Source organism: Podarcis pityusensis, assembly GCF_964106645.2.
Source record: "Podarcis pityusensis genome assembly, chromosome: 2".
In the NCBI taxonomy this organism is placed as follows: domain Eukaryota; kingdom Metazoa; phylum Chordata; class Lepidosauria; order Squamata; family Lacertidae; genus Podarcis; species Podarcis pityusensis.
In genome coordinates, this window is record NC_138029.1 from 95364860 (window position 1) to 95377947 (window position 13088).

The 13088-nt window shown below is 42.2% G+C and overlaps 1 protein-coding gene and 1 long non-coding RNA gene across 7 annotated transcripts in view; both read right to left on the bottom strand.

Moving 5' to 3' along the window:
* The window catches only part of LOC308471680, a 591928-nt gene that overhangs the window by 54260 nt on the left and 524580 nt on the right, over positions 1 to 13088 (bottom strand). The window lies entirely within an intron of this gene.
* CHL1 (cell adhesion molecule L1 like) overlaps positions 1 to 13088 on the bottom strand; it is a 203485-nt gene that overhangs the window by 54260 nt on the left and 136137 nt on the right. For 4 of the 6 annotated variants that reach the window (XM_080995639.1, XM_080995641.1, XM_080995644.1 and 1 more), the window contains 4 exons: positions 11372 to 11413; positions 10025 to 10142; positions 7872 to 8053; positions 552 to 605 (listed from right to left, as the gene is read on the bottom strand). In XM_080995639.1, coding sequence (XP_080851765.1) covers positions 552 to 605; positions 7872 to 8053; positions 10025 to 10142; positions 11372 to 11413 — 396 coding nt within the window. The remainder of the gene's footprint in view (positions 1 to 551; positions 606 to 7871; positions 8054 to 10024; positions 10143 to 11371; positions 11414 to 13088) is intronic. The other 2 variants (XM_080995642.1, XM_080995643.1) reach the window with 2 other exon arrangements.

A 13088-nucleotide genomic window follows, 5' to 3' on the forward strand; every position in this document is an offset into this window, starting at 1 on the left:
TGATTCCTTGCAGCTGCCTCCAACCAGTGGCATAGCATGGGTTGCCAGTGCCCGGGGGGCGAGACACGTATTGTGCCCAGTAACCAGTGACAGCACTGGCATGGCAACTGCAACCTACCAATTTCTCCCTTTCCACCTTCAGTTCAATGTGGATCGCAGCCACTGCCACCCCCCCAACCCAACATTAAAAGAAAATATATAAATAGTCTTAATGGAAGAAGCAAAGGCTTTGGGAGGGGAAAGAGTGTGGGAGTGCAATCATGGGACCGGGATTGGTGGTATTTGAGGTGCTCCCTGCCTATAGAAAGAGGCACAGAGAGGAGGCTAGGCTGTTTTCCTTTTCTTGAAACTTTGCACCCCTAATAATTTTGCATCTGGGGCTACTGCCCACACTACACCACAGCCTCCAACTGTCCTCCCTGGGACTGCAGAACCAAAGGGAATCCCCATCTATCAGCTGGAAGACTAAGGGCTGGCTGCTGTGTGTGCTTGAGTATATTTGTAACAGAATTCTGAACTTTTTGGGGGGGGGCAACTGGGGATGCCATTACCTGTTGCTTGAAAGCCACCTTGAGAATCATTTGATTGAAAGGCAGAGGATACATCTTCAAAATAAATAAATGATAGATTAACACATTGCAGTCTAAAAACAAGCAGGCACACTTCTCTTCTGGAGTAGGCAAAATGGAAATTCCCAATTCTCAAAGTTGTGCCATAGTGGGCCATAAAAGGTTGACCACACTTAGATCAGGCCCTCCAGCCAAGAGTGGCTCCTCACCCTTGACTCAATTCACTAAGAGATTTTCTAATAAATGAAACTTGAGAGTGGGAGCAAGGTGTGCTGTGCTAATCATTTAATCTCACCAAACAAATTTGAAAAGAGAGCAGGGAAATTATTATTTACCTCTATAGAAACTGAGCATGCCAGAGACTCACACGTAATCTAGATATATAAGAAGGGAGGGGTTGTAAACTTTTGTTTAACGTTTAACCATCCTGCAATATTTAACCTCAATTATATCCATGGAAAAAAGGAAGAAGAATGTATACATGGCAATCGTAGTGGGTTTGGGCACTTTCTGGGTTGTATCCAATGTTAGTCCTGCTTAGAGCAGAATCACTGAAGTTAACAGACCTGTCTAACTCCAAGTTCATTGATTTCAACATGTCTACTCTGAGCAGGATGAGTATTGGACACAACCCATTTCTATAAACCCACAAAAAAAGCCAAGCAGATTTCTCGGCAGCTAAAAAAAGGTGAGAAATGACTCATCTACATTTGGCACCATCCTAATCTTAACTACAAGAAACATGTTGCAAGCAATGGATTGATCAGCCTACAGTGATTTTGGAAACTCAGTCCATGGATGCTTTTGAAAAACTGCTGGACAGAAAACTGTCGGACATTCTTTTAAGTGATCAATCCCCCTTCAACTAGCTTTAGCAAGTTGCTTCTTGGCATTCCATGCATCCACTTGCACGATGCCTAAACCTGATGTCAGGAGTCAGTTTTCTTTTAAATAATAGCTCGTTAAAAAAAATAAAAAAATCTGGGAACCTAACCAACATGGGCTTATTGGTGCTTTTCAGTAGTTTAGTGTTGGTTGCTTGTTTACAACCGCAGGAAAATTTGGCTTAAATACTAAGATTGCTTTCAAAAAGTACTCCCATTAGTCTAAATCTCTTGCCTTGTTTGTAGCTCAAGAGGCATTAGGATATAAGAGGATTAATCTTGAGAACTATGAGAGTTCTCGAGCTCCCTGTTAACCATCACCTTGTCTTGCATACCTGCGCAAGGGTCAGGCACAATTAGAGTCTTTGTACACAGAAAACACCCTGTTACTGATTTCAGTGCAGCTCATCATGTTAAACCAGGAGTCCTCAGCCTTTGGGGCACCAGGGAAATCTAAGAAACTGTGGTGGGAACCATAAAATACCCATTTCACAGAAGAAAAGGGTGAACCCCTCAGCCAAAGCAGGCAACATACCTATACACTCCCCATAAAAACAAATGATACATAGACGAAGAAGGCAACCTTCCACAAAAATAATCCAATATCTCCCCCTGAAGCAAAAAAGAGAGGAGAAGAATAAAATAAAATTGGGAGGGTAAAGGGAGTTTTGGCAGGCACCAAGGAGCTGTCGGTGGATGCCATGGTGTTCACAGGTACCATGTTGGAGACCTCAGCATTGAAGCAAAGAACAACAACTAAATGGAAATTTTTGCCTGGGATCACTCAACTTCCTACCTTAGCTCTTACAGTTAAGGGAGATTTGGAGAAATGATTGCATAGAATTGCAACTGGAGTGCATAAATGCAGGTCATTTCATACGGTGCATTTAAAGATATTTTAAGTGTACGCCTGGAAATGAAAAACATGTAGCTACTCTCAGAGGTTTGATAGGCTACAGTTCCCTACTGAACATATGCTAAATGATCACCCTACTTTACCATTGTGTGATGTATGAAATGGCCGCATGGCATCCATTATAAACCTAAAAGGATCCTAGTTAAACAGATCCTGGGCACCCACAAACATACACAGACCTCAGTACCCGTGAACATCTTTTCTACCCTGCCAAACAGGTTATCTGGAAGCATCTTAGGCCACATTTAACAGCCCTTCAGCTTTACTAGATTGGCCATCAGAAGAACTGGGTAGGCAACCTTAGGCACGTGACCTCTAATCAAAAGCCCAGGATTATTAGGAATGACTCCATGCAGAAAATCCCTATGAAAATACCTGTGCAAGAGGGAGGAAGGGGGGATGCTGGGTGACCAAACCATCAATCTTTAGCTGCAAACTCACCTTAAAATGTATAACCAGGCAGCCTTTGTTTCCAAATGATTCTGAGATGGTGTGTGAGAGGCATGCAAGCTGTTGAAAATGTCTTGTGCTTTCAACACAATGACACGATAGAAAACTATGTGAATAGCTAGGCTTTCACTTTTCTGTTATCAGCAGGAGAGAGAACAGACATGGTGCAAAAAGAAGAAATTGTGAGTGCCAGTTACCCACCTCCTGGTTTAATTTATGTTCTATCCGCACCCATGTGCTTGAGAGAAGGGAGCCAGAGCAGCTTAGCCTGGTTGTAACTTGACTGCAGTGCCAATGGAATCAATTAAAGCCAGTGAGGTCAGCACAGCTAAGTTCTCTTACACCAAAGGAGCACTGGCCCTTAGCACGTGATGGAGTGGGAAGGAAGGTGTCAGCCCATGATTAATGGCAGTGACATTTTGCTGTTTGGAAACTCAGGAGAGGGAAAAAATGAGTTGGGCTCAATTTCGCCCGGGCTTCCCATAGGTGGGGAGACTCCTGATAATAAACAGAATCCTTGTCAATTCCATTGATCTTATTTAATAGATTTCCATGCTCAGAAAGAGAGGGTGGGGAAAAAACTATCCACACTACTCTGTTTGGGCACAGGGTGGTGGTATGGATGCATTTGCATCTGTGCATCTTAACGAACAGAGGCAATAATTTTCATCTGAATCTGTGGCCATTATTCTATGCCGCTTAATTGCTGCGACTTCCTTGGCATTTGATTGCTTTTGCAGCTCCTGCAGTTCGCTTTTGAAGACGGCTTCAGTTTTTCAGTAAAAAAATATTTAAAATCCTCAGCCAGATTGTTAAGATATTCAACGACTGTAGAGACATTCCAAGCCATCTGGAATGATTTCTAAGTCAGCAATTTGCAGTAGTGCAAATTGCCCTATGCACTCTCCCTACCCGCATATCTCTCTCTCTCTCTCTCTCTCTCTCTCTCTCTCTCTCTCTCTCTCATACACACACACACACACACACACTCCTGTGCAGCATGATAAATGCTATATAAAGTCAAGTAGAAAAGCACAGCAATGCTAGTGCTTATTTTCTTTTTCTTTTAAAAAGTGTCCCAGCAATTTAAAAAGTAACAAGAAGATGCATCATAAATATTTGAAATGCTTATTTCGTTCCTGGATTTCCTCTGATACCAGGGAGATGAAAAGAGTGGGATAAATATTAAAATCAAGCAGGAGACAGATGTGTGCAATTTAATGCTCTCTGCGCTCATTTCCTCAGAAGGCTGGGCAGTTTTATTATTTGATATCGCTGCTCACTGCAAATGGCTGGGAACCAAGGTACCTTAAGGACTGTTTTCTGCCATATGTTACCCACCCACCATACTTTGTCCATTATCTGAGGCCTTACTTCAGATTTGTAATCCTTAGAAAGCCCAATGACTAGCTGCAAGAAAAAAGGATCTTTTCTGTGGTGGCACCCATCTTGGGGAGCATCCTACATCTGTTACGTGGCTGTTTTGGGTAGGAAGTAAAAAAAGAAGGTAGGTGGCTGAGACTTGCCTTAATGGCTCACCTTGTATAATCATTTGTCTTTGCAGTAGTTTCCACAATGACAGGTGCCCCCTCCCCAAATAATTAGGCATGGCAAAAGACTCCCATTGTGGTCAATTTCAAGCAGGGACATCATATTGTGTGGAGAGTGGAGCGCTAGTCCTTCCTTCATCAGCTATGACCCTTCCCAAAAATGCTTCCCACAAGGGAGTATGGCTGGGGGAGGGGAATCCTTTTTGAAGTCCAACTGCTGTTCTTTGTAGAGGTGGGAGGGTGAAAGGATTTAAGCCTCACAGGTCACATTGGGCCCAGAGGCCAGACAGCCCAACCACTGTGACAAAGGTGGGTCCACATAGTCCTATATTTGACACTGTATTTGCCATCTACCTAGACACATTGGCCCAGAGTCAACAAACCCAGTGTGCTAGTAGAAGCCAGTACAAGGACTCCTGCTTGTGCTATATAGATCTTCTCCCATTTCGTCTACTTGTGTCACCCAAATCTGCTCTGGAGCATCAGGAGAACCCCCAGAACAGTGCACATGCACAGAGAAAAGCATTCTGTTTGGCAAAAAGGAATGCTTGCACTGGTGGAACAATCATATTGGCCCCATGTGGAGTTCCACCCATTAATTTGTCCATACAACTAACTGGGTGTGTGGGAGGGAATTCCAATGACCATGTCCGTATGTTAAAAGCTGATACGATGGTATCTTAGAGCTGGGTAGTCTAGCTTCTGACCGAGCCACCTGCATCACTGGACACACATTTGGTGACTGTAGGAAAGGTCTCAACAAGGAGGAGGACAGCCCCCCACATTATGCTGAAGAGCTCCTGCATGTTGGGATGTGTGCATAAGGTTCACTCTCATGGTCAGTGGACATGGTCCGTCTGTGTCAATGGCAGGCACATGTGTGAGAGGGCTTACCTCAGCAGCTAGACTGGTGACTGGGAGCGGCCACCGAGACCATATAACACTGGTCCTGAAAGACCTACATTGGCTCCCAGTACATTTCTGAGCACAATTCCAAGTGCTGACCTTTAAAGCCCTAAAGGGCCTTGGCCCCGTATACCTGAAGGAGTGTCTCTACCCATATCATTCAGCTCAGACACTGAGGTCCATTTCCGAGGGCTATCTGATGGTTCCCTCACTGAGAGAAGTGAGGCTACAGGGAACCAGGCAGAGGGCCTTCTCGGTAGTGGCACCCTCCCTGTGGAACATTCTCCCGTCAGATGTCAAGGAAATAAACAACTATCTGACTTTTAGAAAACATCTGAAGGCAGCTGTGTTTAGGGAAGTTTTAATGTTTGATCTTTTATTGTGTTTTTAATATCCTGTTGGGGGCCACCTAGAGTAGCTGGGGAAGCCCAGCCAGATGGGCAGGGTATAAATAATAAATTACTACTACTGCTACATGGTCAGAACTTGGAAGAACTTGGTTGCATGGAAAACCATGCCCATAAAAAGCTACCTCTTCATATGTCCAGTACATCTAAGGTCATTTATATGGTGACTACAAATGTATGCAACGAAATCTTGATTCACATTGGGACAGAAATGGTGACTAGGATGTGTGTGTGTCTTTAACTATTTTCCTACCTGCGGCTTCTCTGTATTATCCTACCCTACCTACCCCTGCAACTTCCCCTGCGGTAGTGGCTGCCTCTCTATTTTCCATGTGTAGATACGGCTTTCGACTCCTGTGAAGGTATGAGGTAGAAAACTCTCCCCGTACAACTTAAGACGATAATCCCATATTGCTTTATTTGAACTATTTATCTGGAACGGAAGCACTTGAACCTTGATCTTTTTCTCAACCTCAGATAAGGCTTCTCCCTTTTGAGGTCTAGTTGACAGTAGTACAGCTGCAATGCTTCTGTGACTTGTTCCAGAAGCAGCAATGAAATGCACGGCTGGAGGACTGTTCCCGTTAAGTGTGTCATTTCAAAGGCTATTCACTGTAAGAACATGTATTTGCTGAGCTTGCAGATTGATAGAATTACTATAGCAAAATTGCACGACTGAAATCCATTGACGACATAGCACTCACACTGGCGCAACACAGCACGAGTTCACACTCTCTGCTTAAGTGATAGGAAATATAACTGGCAATTCTCTTCCCTGGCTCCCTCCCTCTCTGAGGTAATTTCCTCAGGCGATTAGAAAGAATGATCCATGATGCCAGCATCAGGATAGCATTATCATATTTTGATTTTCAAGCTATGGAACCAGAAAAAAGCCAATCACATGGTATCCTTTAGAATCAATGGTTTGTAAACCACCTTAATATTCTGTAAACTGCCCAAAGAACTTAATTTTATGGGCAGCATACACACATAATAAAGCCTTCCCCAACCTGGGGCTCTTCAGATGTTTTTGACCACTTGTCCTATCATCCTTAGGGATGCGGGTGGCGCTGTGGGTTAAACCACAGAGCCTAGGACTTGCCGATCAGAAGGTCGGCGGTTCGAATCCCCGCAACGGGGTGAGCTCCCGTTGCTCGGTCCCTGCTCCTGCCAACCTAGCAGTTCGAAAGCACGTCAAAGTGCAAGTAGATAAATAGGTACTGCTCCGGCAGGAAGGTAAACGGCGTTTCCGTGCGCTGCTCTGGTTCGCCAAAAGCGGCTTAGTCATGCTGGCCACATGACCCGGAAGCTGTACGCCGGCTCCCTCGGCCAATAAAGCGAGATGAGCACGCAACCCCAGAGTCAGCCATGACTGGACCTAATGGTCAGGGGTCCCTTTACCTTTACCTCTCATCCACACTGGCTGGGACTGATGTGAACTGGCGTTCAACAACAAGAGGGCGCAAGGTTAAAAAAGGCTACATTACACTGGCACTGCCATCCTATGCATGCTTTCTTGGGCATGTTATATGATTATAAATAAATACAAGCTATGTCTACCTTGTTTCACACAGAATTTCTCGTGAATTCTTGAAATATTTCTCTTAGACATATGTGGCAGAATCTATATGGGACCAACTGGATAGCTCAGTTGATTAGAGTGTGGTGTTGATAACACCAAGGTTGCAGCTTCAATCCCCATACGGGGCAGCTGCATATTCCTGCACTGCATGAAGTTGGACTAGATGATCCTCAGGGTCCCTTGCAGCTCTACAATTCTATGATTTCAAGAAGCTTTGAAACATCTGTCAGATCCCCTGACTGGTTTAGCTCCAGTGTAGAACTTGGAAGTTGCACAGAATGTTGATCACATTGTTTTATAAATGTAATCTGCTTTTGAAAATAATCAAATTATTTTTAATTTTTATGGTGCACAGCCTTTTTAAAAACCACTGGTTTAAATAAGGTCTGAGCAACTTGTAATCCACCAAGGTGAAGGCTTCCCACCACCCAGATTTGTCAAATACTGGGCAAAGAACACAACATAGTTGTTGTTCTGCCAGGAATAACACATGTTTGACAAGCCTGATTTACAGTCTGATATGAATGAGAACAGTAGCACTGCCTGGAAGGATGGAATTCAACTACCAAACATATATCAAAGAGCATCATTAATAAGATCACAATACCTTCGACGTCCACTGTGAACTGATGTTTCGTTTCTCCCAAAACATTCTTGGCAATGCATTCATAGACCCCTCCATCATCTGTAGTGACTTGTTCTATCTTCAGTATCTTCCCAAAATTCTCTCTGACTCCTCTGTCATCCCTGCCTCTGTCAACCCTTCTCCAGGTTAGATGTGGTGTTGGACTATGGCCAGAAAAGAAGAAACAGGAAAAGATTTAACTTTTTTTTAAAGTGACATTGTCTCCTTTTTGAAACAGCTGGATAGTTTGAATATTTCAGAGTGTGTGCCTTTTACCTTTGTTCTATCAAACCCTTGACTTCAATAAATCACATATATAGACATATATAAATATACATAATCTGTTAAACCTCAGATTAGAGGCATGCATTGCTTGGAATAAGCATTGCTTCCTCATTAAAGCACATGGTGAATGTGCAAAGCATGGTCCGTTGCCAACAACATATTGGAAATTGGTTGGAGCACCACAGAAAGGCAGTAGCATGTACATAGAGGTACGAAAACTTGTTTCATCCCGTTCCATGACAGTTTTTCGCAGCTATAAATGGGGTTAAAGATTTCATCGCGTTGACACTAATCAATTCTGTGCTTGCCCAGCCAGAGCTAATTCTCCAGGCAACTGAATATAAAAGAAACTTTGTGTTTTGCAGAATTAATGGGGCACTCTCATAACAAAGCAGACAGAAGTTCAGGGCAGGCTGCTAACTTCCCATTCCCAGCTGGCCTCCCCGATGCCAACACACTACATGGCACACATAGACCCAAGTCCTGGCTGTTTACTCTTCTGTCCATCTGTTGAGATGGCAACATGCCGAGACCCAGGTTACTCTCTCCTCCTGGTTCCTAAAATATATTATGGCTTTCCATGAGCAGAATGTTCACAGTACATGTGGCATCTCTTTTCTTCAGAAGGCATAGCTTTCATTCCTCCCCACCGAAACTTCCAAGTTTTCCCTAAGGCTTTATTTATTTTAAATAATTGCTAATCCACTTAATGTCTGAAAACCTATTAAGCACACATAGACAATCACAAAAAGGCAGAACAGTTACAGATATATTTGTGTGTGAGAATATATGCATGCATATATAAAAGTAAGAGGTAAAAATAGGAATTCAGACATAACAAGATCCAGGTCTCAGTGACATTAGTCAAAAAACAGTGTTTTGAATGTGTTTTAAACATGCAACACCAGATAGTGCTGGAGAGCAAAAAAAAATTATTTGTGATTTTCCATAATGCCTCCCCCCCCCCTTTTATAACAATTTAATTTCTGACTTATTTATAGTGGGGATTTTCCTGTGTGTAGATCTACCCCCAGTCTCATGGTAAGGCAAAGCCTAGGCAAATAGATATATCTTTGCAAATATAGATATATCTTTACAAATATAGATATATCTTTACAAATATAGATATATCTTTACAAATATAGATATAGATATATCTTTACAAACATCCAGAACAACTCATTCAAACATATATATCGGATGTTCCTTATGACAACGATCAGTGTACTTATATGCTCCTCCTCCCTAATAATTAAACAGCACCTAGAAGGGAAAGAGAAAATTCTGTACAGCTTTTCCTCAGGGTCAGTGTCAACAGCAGGCCTGTACAGAGGGGAGATGGGCGTGGACCCAGGTACTCAAGCTACAGCCTTAGAGGGTTAAGCCGGTCAGGGCATGCCGGACTTAGGCTTTCACACCAAGTAGGCCCAGTGTCTCACTCTGCTCAATGCGACCCTGCTTATGCGACATTTCTTCTTATTGCATGTGCAGGTATTATGGCTGCTAACACGCTCATGTTCTCCTAAAAGGACGCAAGTTTAAAACTGGAGAAGTGCAGTGCAGACTCACTGCTCCTTGTTGCCTGAAAAGGAGAACAAATGCTGCCGTCTTCCTCACTGAGGCCAACCCTTTAAAAAGGCTTGCTATACCAATCAAATACCAATTGCTGCCTTCATCTATTTGCCCCTCCATGGTTTGGCCTTTCATACACAATATGATCCAGTATTTCATGCTGCATACTAGGGTCAGTCTTGAAAAAGTATATGTATAATTCATAGAAACATTGCGTGGTTACTCCCCCAACTCCACTTTTCTCATGGTGGAAATTGTGTAAAAAAGGGAATACTCACAGTCCTTCAGCAATGCATTCCAGAAAAAGATCAGATCCTTTTATGACAGTCACTTCTGAACTGTGGCCAGAAGACTCAGGGATAACAAGTTTTGGTTTTCTTTCCTTGATTAAATTTGCTGAAAATGAAGTGGGGTGGGGGGAGAGAGAAGTAATTTCAGAGCTTTTGAAATGAGCTGAGCTCTTCCTAATATTTATCATTCCTGAACGATAGAAATTTTAATGCCAATTGATTCCTGTATAGCTAATGCACTGGAAAAACTGAATGGCATCAGACTAGATCGGCAACAATTTTCCCATTGATTTCAGAGTATGTATTTGGATATACACATCTAAGTCTATATCAAAATGTGGTATTTTAAAATTGTGGATCTATTTTAGGAGTGCAGGAAATATCAGTGGTTTTCCTTCCCTGTAGTGTATGCTAGATGTTCACTGCAGACCCTATGTGCCTGCTGATGCAGTTAGGTACCAGTAAAAACAAAAAGCAGAGCACATCTGCAGTCTTGCTCCATACAAATTTATCATTCACGTGGAGCTGAAGATAGGGTTAAAACCGGGGAAATGACAACAGTCACGCCATAGCCTTGGAGGCAAAGCTGTCTCCCTCAGAGCAAGAGTATTTCTATTGCTCAGCTTCATTTCTTCCCCAGTCTTGTGTTTGGGGAAAGTCAAAACGTCTACCATTTTGTAATCTACTAGAGTGCCTTGGAAACAGCTTTTGACGCAGCACAAAGAGCTGTTCAGAAAACTGCAACCAGCTGCGGTGGTTACATGGAAGTCAGTAAGCAACAAGGCTACTGGATATTGGAGTTAAGTGTGGTGCAGTGATTAGCATGCTGGACTATGACTGGGGGAAAGCAGGTTGAAATCCCCACCCAGCCATGAAACTGGTCCTCTCACTGTATCACAGCCAAATCCTACCTCACAGGTTGCTGTCAGGGGGAAAAACTGGCCGGGGGCAGTGGGAGAACCATGTATGCCTTGGAGGAAGGGTGTTTCATGACTTGCAATTTATAAAGAAGCAGCTGCAGGATTCTTTACATGTCTACTCAGAAACAAGTGTATGATGGGGCTTGCTCCCAGGTAAGTAGGTAAACAATCATAGGCTAAAACAAAACAAAACAGTTTCATGCTGAATTGCAGACTGTTATATCACCCTTTTACTTACTTAGTATGAAGGTTTGAGAACCAAAATATATACCATTATTTTATATTCTGAAAAGTAAAATAACATGAACACTGGACCTTTGTAGGAACTCTTATTTCAGCTGGATAAATTCTTTTATTTCATTCGAATCCATATTATAGATATTGCGGGTGCAAATGCTAAATAGTGACAACTTACCCTTGGCAGCACTAGGTGAACTGGAATCATTAGTATGTTTTGCTGAAATAAACAAAAATGGAAACCAAATGGAAACATGAATGGTGATGAAATTTATTGAAGATCTGATGGAAGCAATCAAACAGTGTTGCAAATGCATTTGCCTGTTGGGTTTTCTCTTCATCCTACCCCACTCTCCAAAATATTCACCCTAATCATGCTGCACGTTTAGCAGTTTTTCAAATTCTCCACATGGAGTGAGAGGGAATGCAATGTCATTTGAGTAAAAATAATAAAAAAAATAAAACCTGGATTCGAAGCCACTAGATATATCCCAGGATTGTGTGACCATAGTATTCTCTCTTTTTTAAAAAATCAAATATAATTATTAAACATGTAATGCAAGCATGCACAGTGATAATGAACTGATGTTTAAACAATGTAAATGCTGGGAAAGATGTCAAATTCAAAACATTTTAAGTTAACCTGTGTTGTAAAATTAAGTCGGCCATTTAGAAAACATCAACAGTATCCCTCCTGAAAGGACAAGATTCAGGATAGTTAACATAGTTTCTCTCCCCTTCGTGGCCAACCACATGTCCAAAAATGCATGGAGAAATGTTTCTGGAACCAGGCTGCACCCATATATAGCACAGTGATACTGTGATTTTGGAGAACATCGAGCATCAGCCATGGAGATGGCTAATGGCTGTCTCCCTACACAGCTGAACATTCTTCCTGATTTGTTACATCAGGAAAGATAGTTTAATTTAGCTTCATTTCACTTACGACGTCTGCTGATTTGGCCTAAAACAATTTCTTAAGGTAAATTTTAAGGTATCTGCTCAAGTAAAACATCTCAGGAAGGTTTAGGGAAGCAAAGGGGTGGTTTAGTTGTTGCTGTTGTTAAATACAAATTGTCTAGAGTGATTCTTCACATATCCAGTTTAGATAATTTAATACAATTGGATCCCCTAACAATTTTGTTTCTATTTTACATTCATGTACTTTCCACATGAGCACAAGCCAGATTGCCTGCATGCTGTCTATGGTAACTCCTTGTGTTATTTAAGATTTTCCCAATCTCGGCAGATTTGAGGAAAGTAAGATTGACAACAGTGAAAAATGTAAGGGTAAACCTGAACTATTCAGCAATAAAACACAAAAGCAGATAGCTGAACATTGCTTTTAAAAAATGCATCAGGATGTTATTCAATTCTGAAATGGCACACTATTCACAAAGTCTATTTACAAAGTCAAAGTATTAAGACAAACCAATTACTTCTATCCTCCATGGGTGGAAAGCCTTTTCCACTCATATGATGGCTCATTCTTCACGGCATTTTTCTGATGGAGATGGGGGAGTTCCACAAGAACATACCTGAGCACATTTTAAAAGTCAAAAGGGATCAATTTAGGCTCTTACTGCTCCTCCAGGAGCCCATGCTTCTGAGTCATGTTCAAAACAGGTCAGCTATTCTGATATACAGGGAATTATTTGCAGCATATTGCTAAAATATGACTGCAGAATCAAGCCATTTATGGCCAAACCTACAAACTGTTCCAACAGCAAGTAAGAATGCCGAATGGAATTGAAGTGTTTCACTAGCATAATGCCATAATGCATTGCACCAGTGCCCTAATATAGCACTGCCCTGCTAATGCTGGCAACAGATACTGATTGTACATAGCATAGAGCACGTTAGTCAGGGACTGAACACAATAAACATCTCTGTGG